The sequence below is a fragment of the Helianthus annuus genome, chromosome 14 (assembly GCF_002127325.2).
Source record: "Helianthus annuus cultivar XRQ/B chromosome 14, HanXRQr2.0-SUNRISE, whole genome shotgun sequence".
NCBI classification, from domain to species: domain Eukaryota; kingdom Viridiplantae; phylum Streptophyta; class Magnoliopsida; order Asterales; family Asteraceae; genus Helianthus; species Helianthus annuus.
The window spans coordinates 67,882,215-67,900,749 of NC_035446.2; the positions used below are offsets into that span (position 1 = coordinate 67,882,215).

The window sequence follows — 18,535 nt, forward strand, 5'->3', positions numbered from 1 at the left end:
ATTACAAGTGTCTGGACGCTTTATATTTTTTTAAGTAAGGATGCATTTGTGTAAAAAAGAAAATTCTATGTGTATATGTTTATGGTTCTTATAATTAAAAGATCTTTAATAAAAAAATGAGACACAAGTTAACTGATCGCCTACGTTCATCACATTTTGAGTCACAAGTTAATATTAAGAAAAAAAAACGAGACGAGAGATCCAGGGTTCCTATCATAGTTCTTTGTTTTGGAATATCAGGGTTTACGAACAGATACACTTGCCAAATGCTGGAACAAGTCTCACTTTTATTCATCACAAGTTAAACAGAAAACAAGTTAAACACAAAACCATAAAGGGAAACATATTGGTAAATAGAAAAGACATAACAAACTTCATTTATTTTCTGAACAAATGGCTAAAGAGTTGCAATCCCAGATTACTCAGCACAACTTGAACCAGCTAGCTTCTTCAAACGTCTACTAACCGCCACCTGCTTCATCAGTAGTTTGTAGCCTTCAAATAAACACCAATGCTATCAATATAATAACCCGCAAGGCCGTAAAATCCAGCGAATGAACCCGCATTCCATGGTACTGTAAAAGGCGTCCCTCTTACGTCACCAAATGGCCCATGGGTTTTTTTATTGGTCGTGAATGATATTGACGAAACTACTGTGAGACCCGCATAAGTTCCCCTTGACAATGCAATTGTCCCACTAATGCCATTAATTTCTTCGTCCCCTTCGAATGTAATCTGATCAATTATGAAAGATTAGATTTAAAAACATTATGATGCATGCATCGTTTGTGTTAACTTGTTTAAGTTTTTACTTCATAAACATTTTCTCCACCATTCCAACCACCCATCTTTTCAGAAGTGTATGTTAAGTCTCCGTATTGTGCGGTGAACATCAGAGAGTATATGAGATCGCCATGATCAATGGTTATCTTCGTCAAGTGATAAGTTGGCTCAAGTTTGAAAGACCAATTATTTTGCGGACCTGCAGGAAGAGTTTTTCCCCATGTTCCGATCTTCAAGATTTGTCTCAAATAGACACCAATGCCATCAATATAATAGCCAGCAAGGCCGTAAAACCCGACTAACGAGCCATTCTCCCAAGGTAAGGAGAACTCAGAACTGGTTGCTCCACCAAAAGGTCCATGGGTGGTCTTGTTCGTTACAAAAGAGAGTGAAGAAATTATTGTATAAGGAGCTTTAGTACCAACGCTTCCTTTAATTCCAACTATTTCCTCGTCCGAGTCAAGTGTCACCTGTGCCAACAAGAAGGTATATTATTACGTTTCTTAAAGTGGTGTGTGTGCGCGTTGATTAAGTTAAGATATATGCGTTCACCTCCGAAACTGTTTGTCCACCATTCCAACCACCAAATTTGTTAGAAGTGTTCACTACACCTCCAGCAGCTTCAGTGGTGAACATGAGAGAGTATATCACATCATCACCATGATCAATGGTTATCTTTTTCAGCCTCTGGCCTTGATCAAGTTCAAAAGACCACTCATTCTGAGGATCTCTGCTTTGTCTTCCCCAAAGTCCTACTGGAATAAATCCCGCTCTTTTCTTGATGTTTAGTACTCCTGCCATACTGTATTGTATCAAAGAGAGAGAGAGAGAGAGAGAGATTCAGAACTTAACATAAATATAACATGTATTTGGCTAATTAGTCATACCTTTTTAGCCCTTCTTTTGATCTGTGTCTTGATGTGGAAGAAGCTGGCATAAGGTCCCGTGCATTTATATGCAAACACTGGTACCTACCATCTAGTAAATTATTCACAGAGGATGTATTACTTACTCCCCCCTTGTCTGCTTTTAATTAAAAAAAGGTCTTTTAGCTCACATGTTCAATGCCATTACCTTTTTATATGGCCCTAACTATCTGCACACCCAGTTTGCCTATCTGCACACTTAGGGTTTACATACGCTGCGTATTGGTCAATACGCAGCGTATAGGGTTACCTCAATACGCTGCGTATTGGTCAATACGCAGCGTATAGGGTTACCTCAATACGCTGCGTATAGAGCTATACTAAGCGTATATAAACCATGGATTTCAGAGCCTTATCAGCAATCATTGCACAGAAAACAAGGTTTATATACGCTGCGTATAGGTCTATACGCAGCGTATATAAACCATTGGATTTTTTTGGGTCATTTTGGTAGATTTGAGGGATCATTTTTTCACAAATTTTAAATACGCTGCGTATTGACCTCTAAGGAGCGTATATAAAGGTCTGAAAATGTCTTTTATACCCTTATTTTGAGGCTATACGAAGCCAAATACAAGGGTAGTTGTGTCATTTTTGTCTCATACGCTGCGTAGGGACCTCTAAGGAGCGTATATAAAGCTCCATTTTTGTATTTTTTATTATGTATTTCTTTGTTTATATATAAAAAAAAAGTAAATTAATTGTGTGTATTTTGGGGTATTTCCATGTTTATTTATAAAAAAACAATATTATTAAAAATAATACAAATATTATGAATTATAAGAATTAAAAATAATACAAATATTAGGTCCCGTATTGACTTCGTATAAGCCTATAAGTGTGATATCGTGTCGTATAGCGTCGTATAGGTCACGTATTGAACTCGTATAAGCCTAAAAGTGTGATATCGTATCGTATAGGTGTAGTATAGGTCACGTATTGACCTCGTATAAGCCTATTAGTGTGATATCGTATCGTATAACGTAGTATAGGTCACGTATTGACCTCGTATAAGCCTATAAGTGTGATATCGTATCGTATAGCGTCGTATAGGTCACGTATTGACTTCGTATAAGCCTATAAGTGTGATATCGTATCGTATAGGGGTAGTATAGGTCACGTATTGACCTCGTATAAGCCTATAAGTGTGATATCGTATCGTATAACGTAGTATAGGTCACGTATTGTTCTTGTATAAGCCTATAAGTGTGATATCGTATCATATAGCGTTGTATTGGTCACGTATTGACCTCGTATAAGCCTATAAGTGTGATATCGTATCGTATAGCGGCGTATAGGTCAGGTATTGACCTCGTATAAGGCTATAAGTGTGATATCGTTTCATATAACGTAGTATAGGTCACGTATTGACCTCGTATAAGCCTATAAGTGTGATATCGTATCGAATAGGTGTGGTTTAGGTCACGTATTGACTTCGTATAAGCCTATAAGTGTGATATCGTATCGTATAGGTGTGGTTTAGGTCATGTATTAACCTCGTATAAGCCTATAAGTGTGATATCGTATCGTATAGGTGTGGTTTAGGTTCCGTCTAATCCTATACGCATATACAAGACCTATAGGAAACCTATACGAGACTTATACTACACTATACGATACGATACTATACTATACAATAACACCCGTATAGGCCTCTATACGAGACTTATATACTATACACTATACGATACCATATATGCAATACCACACGATACGATACGATGCAATGCGATAAAATAATTTAATTTAAACGATAACATAATAATATATTTGTATTATTTACGAATAATATTGTTTTTTTATAAATAATTTTCTTTTTTTTATAAATAAAGGAATACGATAATTTAATTTAAACGATAACAAAACATATATTTGTATTATTTACCAATAATATTGTTTTTTTTATAAATAGTTTACTTTTTTAATTTTTATAATTCATAATATTTATATTATTGTTTATTTTTATAATTTATATTTGTATTATTTACCAATAATTGTGTTTTTTTATAAATAATTTTCTTTTTTTTATAAATAAACAAAGGAATACACAATAAAAAATACAAAAATGGAGCTTTATATACGCTCCTTAGAGGTCCCTACGCAGCATATGAGACAAAAATGACACAACTACCCTTGTATTTGGCTTCGTATAGCCTCAAAACAAGGGTATAAAAGACATTTTCATACCTTTATATACGCTGCGTATAGGTCAATACGCAGCGTATATAAAGGGTAGTTTTTATTTTTAACCCCAAACATGTGGTTAAATTATCTTTTTAACCCTTACTGTTTAAATACGCTGCGTATTGACCTCTAAGGAGCGTATATAAAGGTCTAAAAATGTCTTTTATACCCTTATTTTGAGGCTATACGAAGCCAAATACAAGGGTAGTTGTGTCATTTTTGTCTCATACGCTGCGTAGGGACCTCTAAGGAGCGTATATAAAGCTCCATTTTTGTATTTTTTATTGTGTATTTCTTTGTTTATTTATAAAAAAAAAGTAAATTAATTGTGTGTATTTTGGGGTATTTCCATGTTTATTTATAAAAAAAAACAATATTATTAAAAATAATACAAATATTATGAATTATAAGAATTAAAAATAATACAAATATTAGGTCCCGTATTGACTTCGTATAAGCCTATAAGTGTGATATCGTATCGTATAACGTCGTATAGGTCACGTATTGACCTCGTATAAGCCTATAAGTGTGATATCGTATCGTATAGGTGTAGTATAGGTCACGTATTGACCTCGTATAAGCCTATAAGTGTGATATCGTATCGTATAACGTAGTATAGGTCACGTATTGACCTCGTATAAGCCTATAAGTGTGATATCGTATCGTATAGCGTCGTATAGGTCACGTATTGACTTCGTATAAGCCTATAAGTGTGATATCGTATCGTATAGGGGTAGTATAGGTCACGTATTGACCCCGTATAAGCCTATAAGTGTGATATCGTATCGTATAACGTAGTATAGGTCACGTATTGTTCTTGTATAAGCCTATAAGTGTGATATCGTATCATATAGCGTTGTATAGGTCACGTATTGACCTCGTATAAGCCTATAAGTGTGATATCGTATCATATAGCGGCGTATAGGTCAGGTATTGACCTCGTATAAGCCTATAAGTGTGATATCGTTTCATATAACGTAGTATAGGTCACGTATTGACCTCGAATAAGCCTATAAGTGTGATATCGTATCGTATAGCATCGTATAGGTCACGTATTGACCTCGTATAAGCCTATAAGTGTGATATCGTATCGTATAGGTGTAGTATAGGTCACGTATTGACCTCGTATAAGCCTATAAGTGTGATATCGTATCGTATAACGTAGTATAGGTCACGTATTGACCTCGTATAAGCCTATAAGTGTGATATCGTATCGTATAGCGTCATATAGGTCACGTATTGACTTGGTATAAGCCTATAAGTGTGATATCGTATCGTATAGGGGTAGTATAGGTCACGTATTGACCTCGTATAAGCCTATAAGTGTGATATCGTATTGTATAACGTAGTATAGGTCACGTATTGTTCTTGTATAAGCCTATAAGTGTGATATCGTATCATATAGCGTTGTATAGGTCACGTATTGACCTCGTATAAGCCTATAAGTGTGATATGGTATCGTATAGCGGCGTATAGGTCAGGTATTAACCTCGTATAAGCCTATAAGTGTGATATCGTTTCATATAACGTAGTATAGGTCACGTATTGACCTCGTATAAGCCTATAAGTGTGATATCGTATCGAATAGGTGTGGTTTAGGTCACGTATTGACTTCGTATAAGCCTATAAGTGTGATATCGTATCGTATAGGTGTGGTTTAGGTCATGTATTAACCTCGTATATGCCTATAAGTGTGATATCGTATCGTATAGGTGTGGTTTAGGTTCCGTCTAATCCTATATGCATATACAAGACCTATAGGAAACCTATACGAGACTTATACTACACTATACGATACGATACTATACTATACAATAACACCCGTATAGGCCTCTATACGAGACTTATATACTATACACTATACGATACCATATATGCAATACCACACCATACGATACGATGCAATGCGATAAGATAATTTAATTTAAACGATAACAATATAATATATTTGTATTATTTACGAATAATATTGTTTTTTTATAAATAATTTTCTTTTTTTTTATAAATAAAGGAATACGATGATTTAATTTAAACGATAACAAAACAATATATTTGTATTATTTACCAATAATATTGTTTTTTTATAAATAGTTTTCTTTTTTAATTTTTATAATTCATAATATTTATATTATTGTTTATTTTTATAATTTATATTTGTATTATTTACCAATAATTGTGTTTTATTATAAACAATTTTCTTTTTTTATAAATAAACAAAGGAATACACAATAAAAAAAAATACAAAAATGGAGCTTTATATACGCTCCTTAGAGGTCCCTACGAAGCGTATGAGACAAAAATGACACAACTACCCTTGTATTTGGCTTCGTATAGCCTCAAAACAAGGGTATAAAAGACATTTTCATACCTTTATATACGCTGCGTATCGGTCAATACGCAGCGTATATAAAGGGTAGTTTTTATTTTCAACCCCAAACATGTGGTTAAATTATCTTTTTAACCCTTACTGTTTAAATACGCTGTGTATTGACCTCTAAGGAGCGTATATAAAGGTCTCAAAATGTCTTTTATACCCTTATTTTGAGGCTATACGAAGCCAAATACAAGGGTAGTTGTGTCATTTTTGTCTCATACGCTGCGTAGGGACCTCTAAGGAGCGTATATAAAGCTCCATTTTTGTATTTTTTATTGTGTATTTCTTTGTTTATTTATAAAAAAAGTAAATTAATTGTGTGTATTTTGGGGTATTTCCATGTTTATTTATAAAAAAAACAATATTATTAAAAATAATACAAATATTATGAATTATAAGAATTAAAAATAATACAAATATTAGGTCCCGTATTGACTTCGTATAAGCCTATAAGTGTGATATCGTATCGTATAACGTCGTATAGGTCACGTATTGACCTCGTATAAGCCTATAAGTGTGATATCGTATCGTATAGGGGTAGTATAGGTCACGTATTGACCTCGTATAAGCCTATAAGTGTGATATCGTATCGTATAACGTAGTATAGGTCACGTATTGACCTCGTATAAGCCTATAAGTGTGATATCGTATCGTATAGCGTCGTATAGGTCATGTATTGACTTCGTATAAGCCTATAAGTGTGATATCGTATCGTATAGGGGTAGTATAGGTCACGTATTGACCCCGTATAAGCCTATAAGTGTGATATCGTATCGTATAACGTAGTATAGGTCACGTATTGTTCTTGTATAAGCCTATAAGTGTGATATCGTATCATATAGCGTTGTATAGGTCACGTATTGACCTCGTATAAGCCTATAAGTGTGATATCGTATCGTATAGCAGCGTATAGGTCAGGTATTGACCTCGTATAAGCCTATAAGTGTGACATCGTTTCATATAACGTAGTATAGGTCACGTATTGACCTCGTATAATCCTATAAGTGTGATATCGTATCGTATAGCGTCGTATAGGTCACGTATTGACCTCGTATAAGCCTTTAAGTGTGATATCGTATCGTATAGGTGTAGTATAGGTCACGTATTGACCTCGTATAAGCCTATAAGTGTGATATCGTATCGTATAACGTAGTATAGGTCACGTATTGACCTCGTATAAGCCTATAAGTGTGATATCGTATCGTATAGCGTCGTATAGGTCACGTATTGACTTCGTATAAGCCTATAAGTGTGATATCGTATCGTATAGGGGTAGTATAGGTCACGTATTGACCTCGTATAAGCCTATAAGTGTGATATCGTATCGTATAACATAGTATAGGTCACGTATTGTTCTTGTATAAGCCTGTAAGTGTGATATCGTACCATATAGCGTTGTATAGGTCACGTATTGACCTCGTATAAGCCTATAAGTGTGATATCGTATCGCATAGCGGCATATAGGTCAGGTATTGACCTCGTATAAGCCTATAAGTGTGATATCGTTTCATATAACGTAGTATAGGTCACGTATTGACCTCGTATAAGCCTATAAGTGTGATATCGTATCGTATAGATGTGGTTTAGGTCATGTATTAACCTCGTATAAGCCTATAAGTGTGATATCGTATCGTATAGGTGTGGTTTAGGTTCCGTCTAATCCTATATGCATATACAAGACCTATAGGAAACCTATACGAGACTTATACTACACTATACGATACGATACTATACTATACAATAACACCCGTATAGGCCTCTATACGAGACTTATATACTATACACTATACGATACCATATATGCAATACCACACGATACGATACGATGCAATGCGATAAGATAATTTAATTTAAACGAAAACAATATAATATATTTGTATTATTTACGAATAATATTGTTTTTTTTTATAAATAATTTTCTTTTTTTTTATAAATAAACAAAGGAATACGATAATTTAATTTAAACGATAACAAAACAATATATTTGTATTATTTACCAATAATATTGTTTTTCTTATAAATAGTTTTCTTTTTTAATTTTTATAATTCATAATATTTATATTATTGTTTATTTTTATAATTTATATTTGTATTATTTACCAATATTTGTGTTTTTTAATAAATAATTTTCTTTTTTTTATAAATAAACAAAGGAATACACAATAAAAAAACTAAAAAAATGGAGCTTTATATGCGCTCCTTAGAGGTCCCTACGCAGTGTATGAGACAAAAATGACACAACTACCCTTGTATTTGGCTTCGTACAGCCTCAAAACAAGGGTATAAAAGACATTTTAATACCTTTATATACGCTGCGTATAGGTCAATACGCAGCGTATATAAAGGGTAGTTTTTATTTTTAACCCCAAACATGTGGTTAAATTATCTTTTTAACCCTTACTGTTTAAATACGCTGCGTATTGACCTCTAAGGAGCGTGTATAAAGGTCTGAAAATCTCTTTTATACCCTTATTATGAGGCTATACGAAGCCAAATACAAGGGTAGTTGTGTCATTTTTGTCTCATACGCTGCGTAGGGACCTCTAAGGAGCGTATATAAAGCTCCATTTTTGTATTTTTTATTGTGTATTTCTTTGTTTATTTATAAAAAAAAGTAAATTAATTGTGTGTATTTTGGGGTATTTCCATGTTTATTTATAAAAAAACAATATTATTAAAAATAATACAAATATTATGAATTATAAGAATTAAAAATAATACAAATATTAGGTCCCGTATTGACTTCGTTTAGGCCTATAAGTGTGATATCGTATCGTATAGCGTCGTATAGGTCACGTATTGACCTCGTATAAGCCTATAAGTGTGATATCGTATCGTATAACGTAGTATAGGTCACGTATTGACCTCGTATAAGCCTATAAGTGTGATATCGTATCGTATAGCGTCGTATAGGTCACGTATTGACTTCGTATAAGCCTATAAGTGTGATATCGTATCGTATAGGGGTAGTATAGGTCACGTATTGACCTCTTATAAGCCTATAAGTGTGATATCGTATCGTATAACGTAGTATAGGTCACGTATTGTTCTTGTATAAGCCTGTAAGTGTGATATCGTATCATATAGCGTTGTATAGGTCACGTATTGACCTCGTATAAGCCTATAAGTGTGATATCGTATCGTATAGCGGCGTATAGGTCAGGTATTGACCTCGTATAAGCCTATAAGTGTGATATCGTTTCATATAACGTAGTATAGGTCACGTATTGACCTCGTATAAGCCTATAAGTGTGATATGGTATCGTATAGGTGTGGTTTAGGTCATGTATTAACCTCGTATAAGCATATAAGTGTGATATCGTATCGTATAGGTGTGGTTTTGGTTCCGTCTAATCCTATATGCATATACAAGACCTATAGGAAACCTATACGAGACTTATACTACACTATACGATACGATACTATACTATACAATAACACCCGTATAGGCCTCTATACGAGACTTATATACTATACACTATACGATACCATATATGCAATACCACACGATACGATACGATGCAATGCGATAAGATAATTTAATTTAAACGATAACAATATAATATATTTGTATTATTTACGAATAATATTGTTTTTTTATAAATAATTTTCTTTTTTTTTTATAAATAAACAAAGGAATACGATAATTTAATTTAAACGATAACAAAACAATATATTTGTATTATTTACCAATAATATTGTTTTTCTTATAAATAGTTTTCTTTTTTAATTTTTATAATTCATAATATTTATATTATTGTTTATTTTTATAATTTATATTTGTATTATTTACCAATAATTGTGTTTTTTAATAAATAATTTTCTTTTTTTTATAAATACACAAAGGAATACACAATAAAAAAAATACAAAAATGGAGCTTTATATACACTCCTTAGAGGTCCCTACGTAGCGTATGAGATAAAAATGACACAACTACCCTTGTATTTGGCTTCGTATAGCCTCAATAGAAGGGTATAAAAGACATTTTCAGACCTTTATATACGCTGCCTAGAGGTCAATACGCAGCGTATTTAAACTTTGTGAAAAAATATCCCTCAAACCTACCAAAATGACCCAAAAAATCTAATGGTTTATATACGCTGCGTATTGACCTATACGCAGCGTATATGACCCTTGTTTTCTCTGCAATGATTGGTTGTCAGGCACTGAGATCCATGGTTTATCTACGCAGCGTATTGGTCAATACGCAGTGTAGAGGGTTAACCCTATACGCTGCGTATTGACCAATACGCTGCGTAGATAAACCCTAATTTTGCTAGGGTTTGGTGTGCCAATAGGCACTTTAGTGTGCCAATAGGCACACCCTTTTATATATAACGTGTTACTACAAATCGGATTTCAAAACCTTATAATACAATTAATATACATGGGGGGCACCAAATGGAACACGCTAAAACATGCTTTATGACTTCGATAAATAGAATAATAATTAATAGTAATTCAACGTGCATCAAACGGTGTATATATTATGGCAGATCGGATTTGGATTTGCTAAAATGCATGATCAATATCACTGTTGTTGATGCACATCTGTGTTTGAGTATATTACAAGTTGTCATTTAGTTCCTGAAAAATTTCACAATAAACACTAATTAAGTAGGTTTAACTTATAAAGTATAAAAATAATTAAAAAAAACTACGAGAATCGGTTCCAAACCGGTTTCTCATAAACGAATTTAACTTCTAGAATCTCAAAGTGGTATAAAGAGGCGGATCTTGTCCTATCGCAGCCTCACTGGGGCAGCAATAATATATAGTATATGTAGTTTGCTATTGGGGCATCTGTGACATATCGTGTATGTATAATTTGCTTTAACACTTAAATCCGCATCAATCGTGTATCACTTTGGGCCATAATGTGACAAGTTGAAGAATTATACAAATATATTGTGCAATTGGCCATATGAGAATAAAATAGGTGTACAGGTGCCAACATTTATAATTATATATAATCAGAAACTAATCTAGAAATTGTTCATGAGTGGTAATTTTATTTTTATAATAACATATAGTTTTTTTTTTCATATTTTTATTATTTCAATATTATAATAGATCATTAATATTATAACAAGTTATTAATATATTTAAATTTCAACTTTTATCAATCTTTTTAATGTATTGGTCCGTCTGATCAGCATCGGTGGGTTTAGTTTCTTTATAAAATGATGTAGATTACCTTTTTCGTCTATAGCAATATAATACAGGGCTATATAAAATTCCGAATATACCATCATCAGGTATAAATTATAAATTTTGACGGTGGTTCTAGCGGTGAATAGCGATGGTGGTTACCGCAGCGAACACCGGCGGTGGTATAAACTCGCTCCGATGAGATGAGTATTGAGAGACGAGGAAACTCTGTTTTCCTATACACTACTAGAAAAAAGACTTGTAATGACACACGAACAACGACACACACTAATTTTATGACATGCAAAAATGTGTGTCATAAAAAAAATGTCATCATTTGTAAAATATGAAGAATTTATGACACACATTTTTGTATATCATAAAGACCGTCATCTTTTCTTAAATTTGAAGAATTTATGACACACAATTTTTCATGTTATGACACACATTTGTTATGTCATAAAAAAATTGTCATCTTTACTTATGCAGTTAAATATTTGTTTCCCTCCATTGCAACCATAAACAAATTTCAATTTTTAAAATTTTCCTCCTACTAAAATTTATTCCCTTGTAATTCCCCACTAAATTTTTCACTTAAAATAAAATACTTTTTGAAATACATTACATCAGTATGAATTTTTAGTAAAGCAAATATTATATACGGTATATATAAAATTATACCTTTTAGAAAACATTCAAAATCGAAATTTATATATATATATAGGGAGCCGCTAAAATAGAAACCATCCCCAGTTGTAAGAACCGCGAGAACCATTCTCAACCAATCAGAAAATGAGATAGTTTGATCATTTACCCCAAATGTCAAATCTCACCCTCTCTCTTCATTTAAATTTACCAGACTCTCTTTCTCCTTATTTTGTCTCCTTTTCATTTGTCTCTCTCTCCTCATTTTCAAAACCAGAGATAAGCCATAGCTCACCACCATCTTCATCCATTTCAAAATCAAATTCACACAGATCTTCTCCCAAGTCCTTTTCTCCCCCACAACAGAGAGAGAAAACATCGGATGCAAGATGGCCGTCCCGTTTTCCGACCACCGGCGGCTAAGGCGCGTTCCGTTTTCGTGCGACGGCTAGAGATTCACCTCCGATTTATTGTAGAGATAATGGAAAGATTCAGGGAAATTGTTAGAGAACTGAGAGATTCAGGGAGTTTGTAGAGAGAATGGAGAGATTTCGTTCTGTGCGGGCGAGAAGGAAAATGGATCTATGCAGGGAGATCGAGTGACAGCGGCTAGGGTTAATTAGATGACAAGGGTGTTTAAACTTGATGGAAGTGATGACCAGTTTAGATCCCCGCTAAGTGATGAACAAATCTTCAAAGTTTTAGGGGTTTGATGTTGGAAAACATTTTGACACCAGATCCGGTTACAAGCTGGGAATCTGTTAAAAATAATAGTGATCAAAACACAAACATGTCAAGTGGACATGTTATTCAACGTGGCTGAACTTATCTATTGGGCTGGTTGTATAGGCTGTTTTGTTGGTATTTGGGCCTGTCACTCTTATGGGCTCGTTATGCTGGGTCATCTCTTGTTACTGATTGTTGGGTTGTTAAGTTGTTGCAACAGATTAGTTGAGCTGGATATTTTGGAGGGTGTAAAGTGAAAGTTCAAGGGCTGCGATTGTCATCTTCAAATCTTGTGGGCTTTTGTGTAAAGATTATATGTGCAGCTTTATAAAAGGACACTCTCTCTCATTCGGTTATGGATATTCCCCCAATATTTCACTCTACCATTAATAGTTATGAATACAGTTCTTCATTCTCAGTTTACTCAGTTCTTCGGCGATTAGAGAAACTGTGAGTCTCCGGCGATTGATGTCCAGTGATTAAAAGAGTTCTGTTTCTCCAGCAACTAGTGTGGTTCAGTGTTATTTATTGTTTCTGTTTTCTATGGTTTGTATTGTGTTGATCTGATGTGAAAGATCGTCTTGTGTTTCTCTCTAATTGTGAGAGATTTTGCTACTGTTGATTGATGATCATCTGTCGATGATCATCTGTCGATGATCATCTAGGTATTGTTAATTACTTTGTCTTGATTTCTGATCTTACATGATGTGAGATCTAGGGTTTTGGGGGTGTTTTTGGTTTGGGTTAACTAATAAGAGTTTTACGTCATGTTTTGTCGCTTCCTCTGTGTTCTTTGTTATTTCTGTGTTTGTGTTGTATTTTTTTATACCATTTTGACATGGTATCAGAGCTATTAGCTCATGAGTCTGATTTATGGGATTTCCGCTGTGCGTTGAGTTCGTTTTTTGGTTTGTCTTTGTCTCGTTTGTTTAATCCGTTTCTTGTAGTGTGTACATGTACATATCTGGTGGTTTATAGTTCGGAATCAAGATTGGATAGTTTTTTGTTTTTATTAGATTTGATGATCTGGAAAGGATTTTGATCAGAAAATTGAGGATTTTGATTCTGGTCGATTATTCTCTTGGGTTGTATTGAAATTGTGGACCAGGTGTTTTTTTTTTTTTTTTTTTTTTTTTTTTTTTTTTTTTAGCGAGTAGTTATCTGGTTGATACAGCTTCGCCTTAGGGTTTTTTGGTTTGCATCTAAATTGACTGTTATCTGTTGCTACAGTGAGTAGTTATCTGGTTGATAACTTATTGTTTTCTTGCTTGTTCTCTGTTTGTATTGTTTATATGCTTTGTTTGTTGGATTGTTCTATGGTATATCAGTCTGTTCTGTTCTGGTACTTTCTTGAGTGTGATTATATGGTTGTAGACATGTATATTGGACATCTTGGTACACTTAATCACGGAGATTTGAAATGTTTGTGCAGTTATGAGTTTTTTTTAAATCTGTCGTTATTTGCAAATTAAGCATGTTCACTTGTACTGGTTGCAAGGTTCAAGTGTTTTGCTCTATGTGTAGTCTATAACTAGGTTGTACCATGAGTGAAAGATATTGTTTGGTTTTTTTTTTCGTGTTATTTGGAGTCTTTGCGTTTTTTTTACTATTTTTCTATAATGATCGACTATTATAATTTGCAAATTGATGTGTGAGAAGGAATGTGCTATGTTCAGAATTATCATACAACTTCTTCTAAAAAATTAAGTTTATAACAGAGTGTTGTTTTTTAAATTAGATTGTTATCCAGGATCTTAAAATTGGGTTATAAGAACCGTGTCTACTATGTGTTGTATGGTTGAGCACTTGGTTCTCATGTTAGAGGAAGTCATCTAAAAAATAAATAAATAAATAAAAAGGTTGATTACTAACTTTGTTATATTTTGTTTTAACTGGAAAACTTTGTTATATGTTGTTTAGACAGACTGGAAGTTGTCTTATGATTGTTGAATCATATGTTTTGTGTTCATCATCTGATTGTGTTGAAAGTATTGTCTGATATAGAAGTGTGTATTCATTTGTTTGTGTAGGTATGAATCATGTGATTTGTTGTTTTCAGTCTTTATTCTCTTTATTCTGAGCTATGTTGTCTTTTGTGGGTCTCTCGTTTGTCGAAAATGTTTCTGAAAGAGCTCTGGTTTTCAAGTGTATTGTCTTGTTATCTTACTTGCATCTTTGTGTAGAGGATTGCTTTTGTATTCCATCGTCTTTGTAGAAAACTCTCTGTGTAATGTGTATGATCCTATATTCATGTGCATCTGATTGTGTGTATCAGCTTCTCGTATTGAACAAGTCTCATGTTTTGTAATTTCTTATTTGATCTGGTTCATGTTTGATTATGTTCACATTTTGAATATGATTTTTTTCTTATGATTTGTTCTTATGTTTGAATTGATAGTTTTCTTATGCTATTTTTACGTTACAGAAAGTTGGGATATTTGTCTGTTGTTTGTATGTTGTTCATCCATATGAGTGTAGAATTTTGATAATTAGAGTTCATATCGTTCTCAGTTTGTCTTGTTATCAAGTTTCTTAAACTCGAATAATGGTTTCCTTGTTAGTATGAGGAATGTTATGTGTGTGGTGCGGTTCAAGCGTCAAGTTTTTTTAGATTGTTAGATAAATTTGTACAAGATTTCTTGGTTTATTGAATCTCATGTATATATGTCTTGGTAATAGAATCTTGTATGTTCATTGCATGATTCTGTATTTTTCAATCATGATTAACTGTTTGTTTCTCATTCTATTTGTGAGGTTGTTTGGTCTGGTGCTTTTGTTAAGTTTAGACATGTAAATGTTGTTGATTTGTAGTGTGAATCTTTATCTTGGATCATGTGATTCAATTCTGTTTTTTGACTGTCGAAATGTCTCCTCGGCGTTGTCCGTATGTCTTATTGTCTATAGTCTTGTTTGTATGTTAGTTGAGCTGAGTGGTTCATCTTTAACCAATGTTTTTGTCAAGACTATTTTGTATATGTGTGACAGCCTTGTATATTGTCTCGTGTGAGATATTTTGTTCTGGTTACAAATTGTGTAATTTTGTGTTTAATCAGGATCTGTTTGGCTGTGTCTTATAGTCTTGATTCGTGCCTGTTGTGATGTTAGCCTTGTATTTTATCTCTTTTGCAAGAGATGTGTTTCTGGTTGTATATTTTGCCAGAGTCTGTATTGGCTATCATCGTTGTCTGGTATTCTTAGTCATAACAGTTTATCTGTTTTGTTGACTGTCTGTTGTTGAGGGTTCTTTGATTGTTGTTGACTTGTTGGTATTTGTGTTTTCTTCAAAGAATCTCATGTTTTGTCTCGTCTTGTAACTTGTCTGAATTCATTGTCTGAATTCTTGTTTGTCTGTGTTAGGGTTATATTATAGAAATCTTACTTTTGATTTGTTTTTTTGAGGAGTTGTGTATAAGGCTCTATTGCATGTGATTCTAGTTATATTTTACGTCGTATAAATATATGGTGTTACTACAGTTCACCTGTTAAAGCTAGTAACTGTCATATCAGTTGGTATGGATCTTGGAAAATTGCCGCTGAAGATCTGTTGGTAGACTTGATTACAAAAGGTTGAGTTGTGTTCAGCATAATCTGTTGTGTTTTGAGTTAGATCTAGTTGACATGTTTGCTGTTTAAATCAAGGGGAGGGGGGGTGTTAAAAATAATAGTGATCAAAACACAAACATGTCAAGTGGACATGTTATTCAACGTGGCTGAACTTATCTATTGGGCTGGTTGTATAGGCTGTTTTGTTGGTATTTGGGCCTGTCACTCTTATGGGCTCGTTATGCTGGGTCATCTCTTGTTACTGATTGTTGGGTTGTTAAGTTGTTGCAACAGATTAGTTGAGCTGGATATTTTGGAGGGTGTAAAGTGAAATTTCAAGGGCTGCGATTGTCATCTTCAAATCTTGTGGGCTTTTGTGTAAAGATTATATGTGCAGCTTTATAAAAGGACACTCTCTCTCATTCGGTTATGGATATTCCCCCAATATTTCACTCTACCATTAATAGTTATGAATACAGTTCTTCATTCTCAGTTTACTCAGTTCTTCGGCGATTAGAGAAACTGTGAGTCTCCGGCGATTGATGTCCAGTGATTAAAAGAGTTCTGTTTCTCCAGCAACTAGTGTGGTTCAGTGTTATTTATTGTTTCTGTTTTCTATGGTTTGTATTGTGTTGATCTGATGTGAAAGATCGTCTTGTGTTTCTCTCTAATTGTGAGAGATTTTGCTACTGTTGATGTGAGATCTAGGGTTTTGGGGGTGTTTTTGGTTTGGGTTAACTAATAAGAGTTAAACGTCATGTTTTGTCGCTTCCTCTGTGTTCTTTGTTATTTCTGTGTTTGTGTTGTATTTTTTTATACCATTTTGACAGAATAAAAGATATCTAACATCTCATAGGATTTTTGGCAGTCGAGAGGTGGAAGAACCTACTAGTAAGTTTCAATTTTGTGATTTTGTTGAATATTACAGGCTCCTTTTTGGATAACCTCTGAAATTGTTTTTTATATGCATATTGAATCTAGAGGTTAGATCTAGATTTATGCAATGGATTAAGAGATGGAGAAACATTTGTTTGAATAATTCTTTTATTAAAAATCATTAGATTTAGATTTTAATACATACGTAGTATTAATTTTTAGTTATAATGACCAATAATTGTCTCTGTAGTGTGTACTGTGTTGAAAATTATGGATATGGTATGTGAATTTTGTTTATTTTGTTAATGTTGAGTGTAGTTCCGCCGAAACCAAAGAGGGGTTGTTTGGGGATTGGATGTTTTTTTTGTAAAAAATGTTTTTTTTTTACAACCGTAAAACATTTTACGTAAATAAAGCTTGTTAGGCTCGTCGAGCCTTAGCAACTTTACCATTATCTAAAATAAAGCTCGTTTGTTTATCGAGCCCTAGCTCGAGCCTCACATATGAAGCTTGTTAGGCTCGTCGAGCCTTAGCAAGCCTTAGTGTATATGAGCCGAGTCGAGCCGAGTTTATTTAAACTTGTTTACAAGCCGATCTCGAACCTAAAATTAAGCTTATTTAATAAACGAGCCCCAGCCCGAGCTTCATTTATCGAGCTCGCAAGCTTAAAAAGTCAATTATTTATGTTATTTTTATTTAATATATTAATTAATAGATAATGGTAAAGTTGTGGTAATAGTGGCCTGTAGAAGAGACCCTCTTTGGACGTCGGTCAAACAGTGCTCAGTCGTGATCAAGTGGTGGTCTTCTTAGTGCATATTTTGTGTGTCTGTCACTGTGCAAATAGGTTAGATACAGCATGTGTTGAATATTGTATAGATGAGAGTTAGAAAAGTTCGTTTTTCTTTAATTCGTGACATGCAACAGTATTCGGGTGGTTCCGAACAACAGAACCATTCACGTGAAAGGCATTCCATTCGCACGAAGCGACGTTCCCATTCGCACGAAAGGCATCCCATTTGCACGAAGGGGAATTTTCAATCATTTGAAATTCCTTTTGCACGAAGACACTTATTCGTTCAAAAAATCATCTCATTCACATCAATGGACCTACTTCATTCGCACGAATGAGCCAAATGCCTAAAAGGGCGCTTTTTTTATCGCGGCGACGAGACAAGAGTCCAGAAAAAAATTGGTGATTGAAAATTTTTCGAGATTTTACCGACAAATACGGGTTATTCGGGGACACCGTCAGGGACTTTAGAGAATAGATTTGATGTTGCGATCACCGATTGTTAAAGATAATGGGGTATTATTGATACCTAT

At 33.8% G+C, this 18,535-nt stretch overlaps 1 protein-coding gene and 1 long non-coding RNA gene across 2 annotated transcripts; one reads left to right on the plus strand and one right to left on the minus strand.

Annotated features, from left to right (window-relative positions):
- Positions 1–383: 383 nt before the first annotated feature.
- Positions 384–1,584, minus strand: LOC110906613 (mannose/glucose-specific lectin-like). The gene is made up of 3 exons (XM_022151720.2): positions 1,336–1,584; positions 813–1,253; positions 384–735 (listed from the first exon to the last, which is right to left on the minus strand). Exons 1-3 carry the CDS (start codon positions 1,582–1,584, stop codon positions 481–483), a joined length of 945 nt encoding a protein of 314 aa, XP_022007412.1. The 3' UTR covers positions 384–480.
- Positions 1,585–12,304: 10,720 nt separating this feature from the next.
- LOC110908289 lies at positions 12,305–17,103 on the plus strand. The gene is made up of 2 exons (XR_002574436.2): positions 12,305–16,356; positions 16,628–17,103. It is a non-coding gene; the product is annotated as an uncharacterized LOC110908289 (long non-coding RNA).
- The last annotated feature ends 1,432 nt before the right edge of the window (positions 17,104–18,535 follow it).

What these genes read in the sequence shown, in the direction of transcription:
- LOC110906613 (XM_022151720.2), bottom strand. Translation starts at nt 1,584, where the DNA reads ATGGCAGGAGTACTAAACATCAAGAAAAGAGCGGGATTTATTCCAGTA. An exon ending in GTGGACAAACAGTTTCGGAG is followed by an intron (nt 1,254 to 1,335) that starts GTGAACGCATAT and finishes TTGTTGGCACAG; the next exon opens with GTGACACTTGACTCGGACGA. An exon ending in GTGGAGAAAATGTTTATGAA is followed by an intron (nt 736 to 812) that starts GTAAAAACTTAA and finishes ATAATTGATCAG; the next exon opens with ATTACATTCGAAGGGGACGA.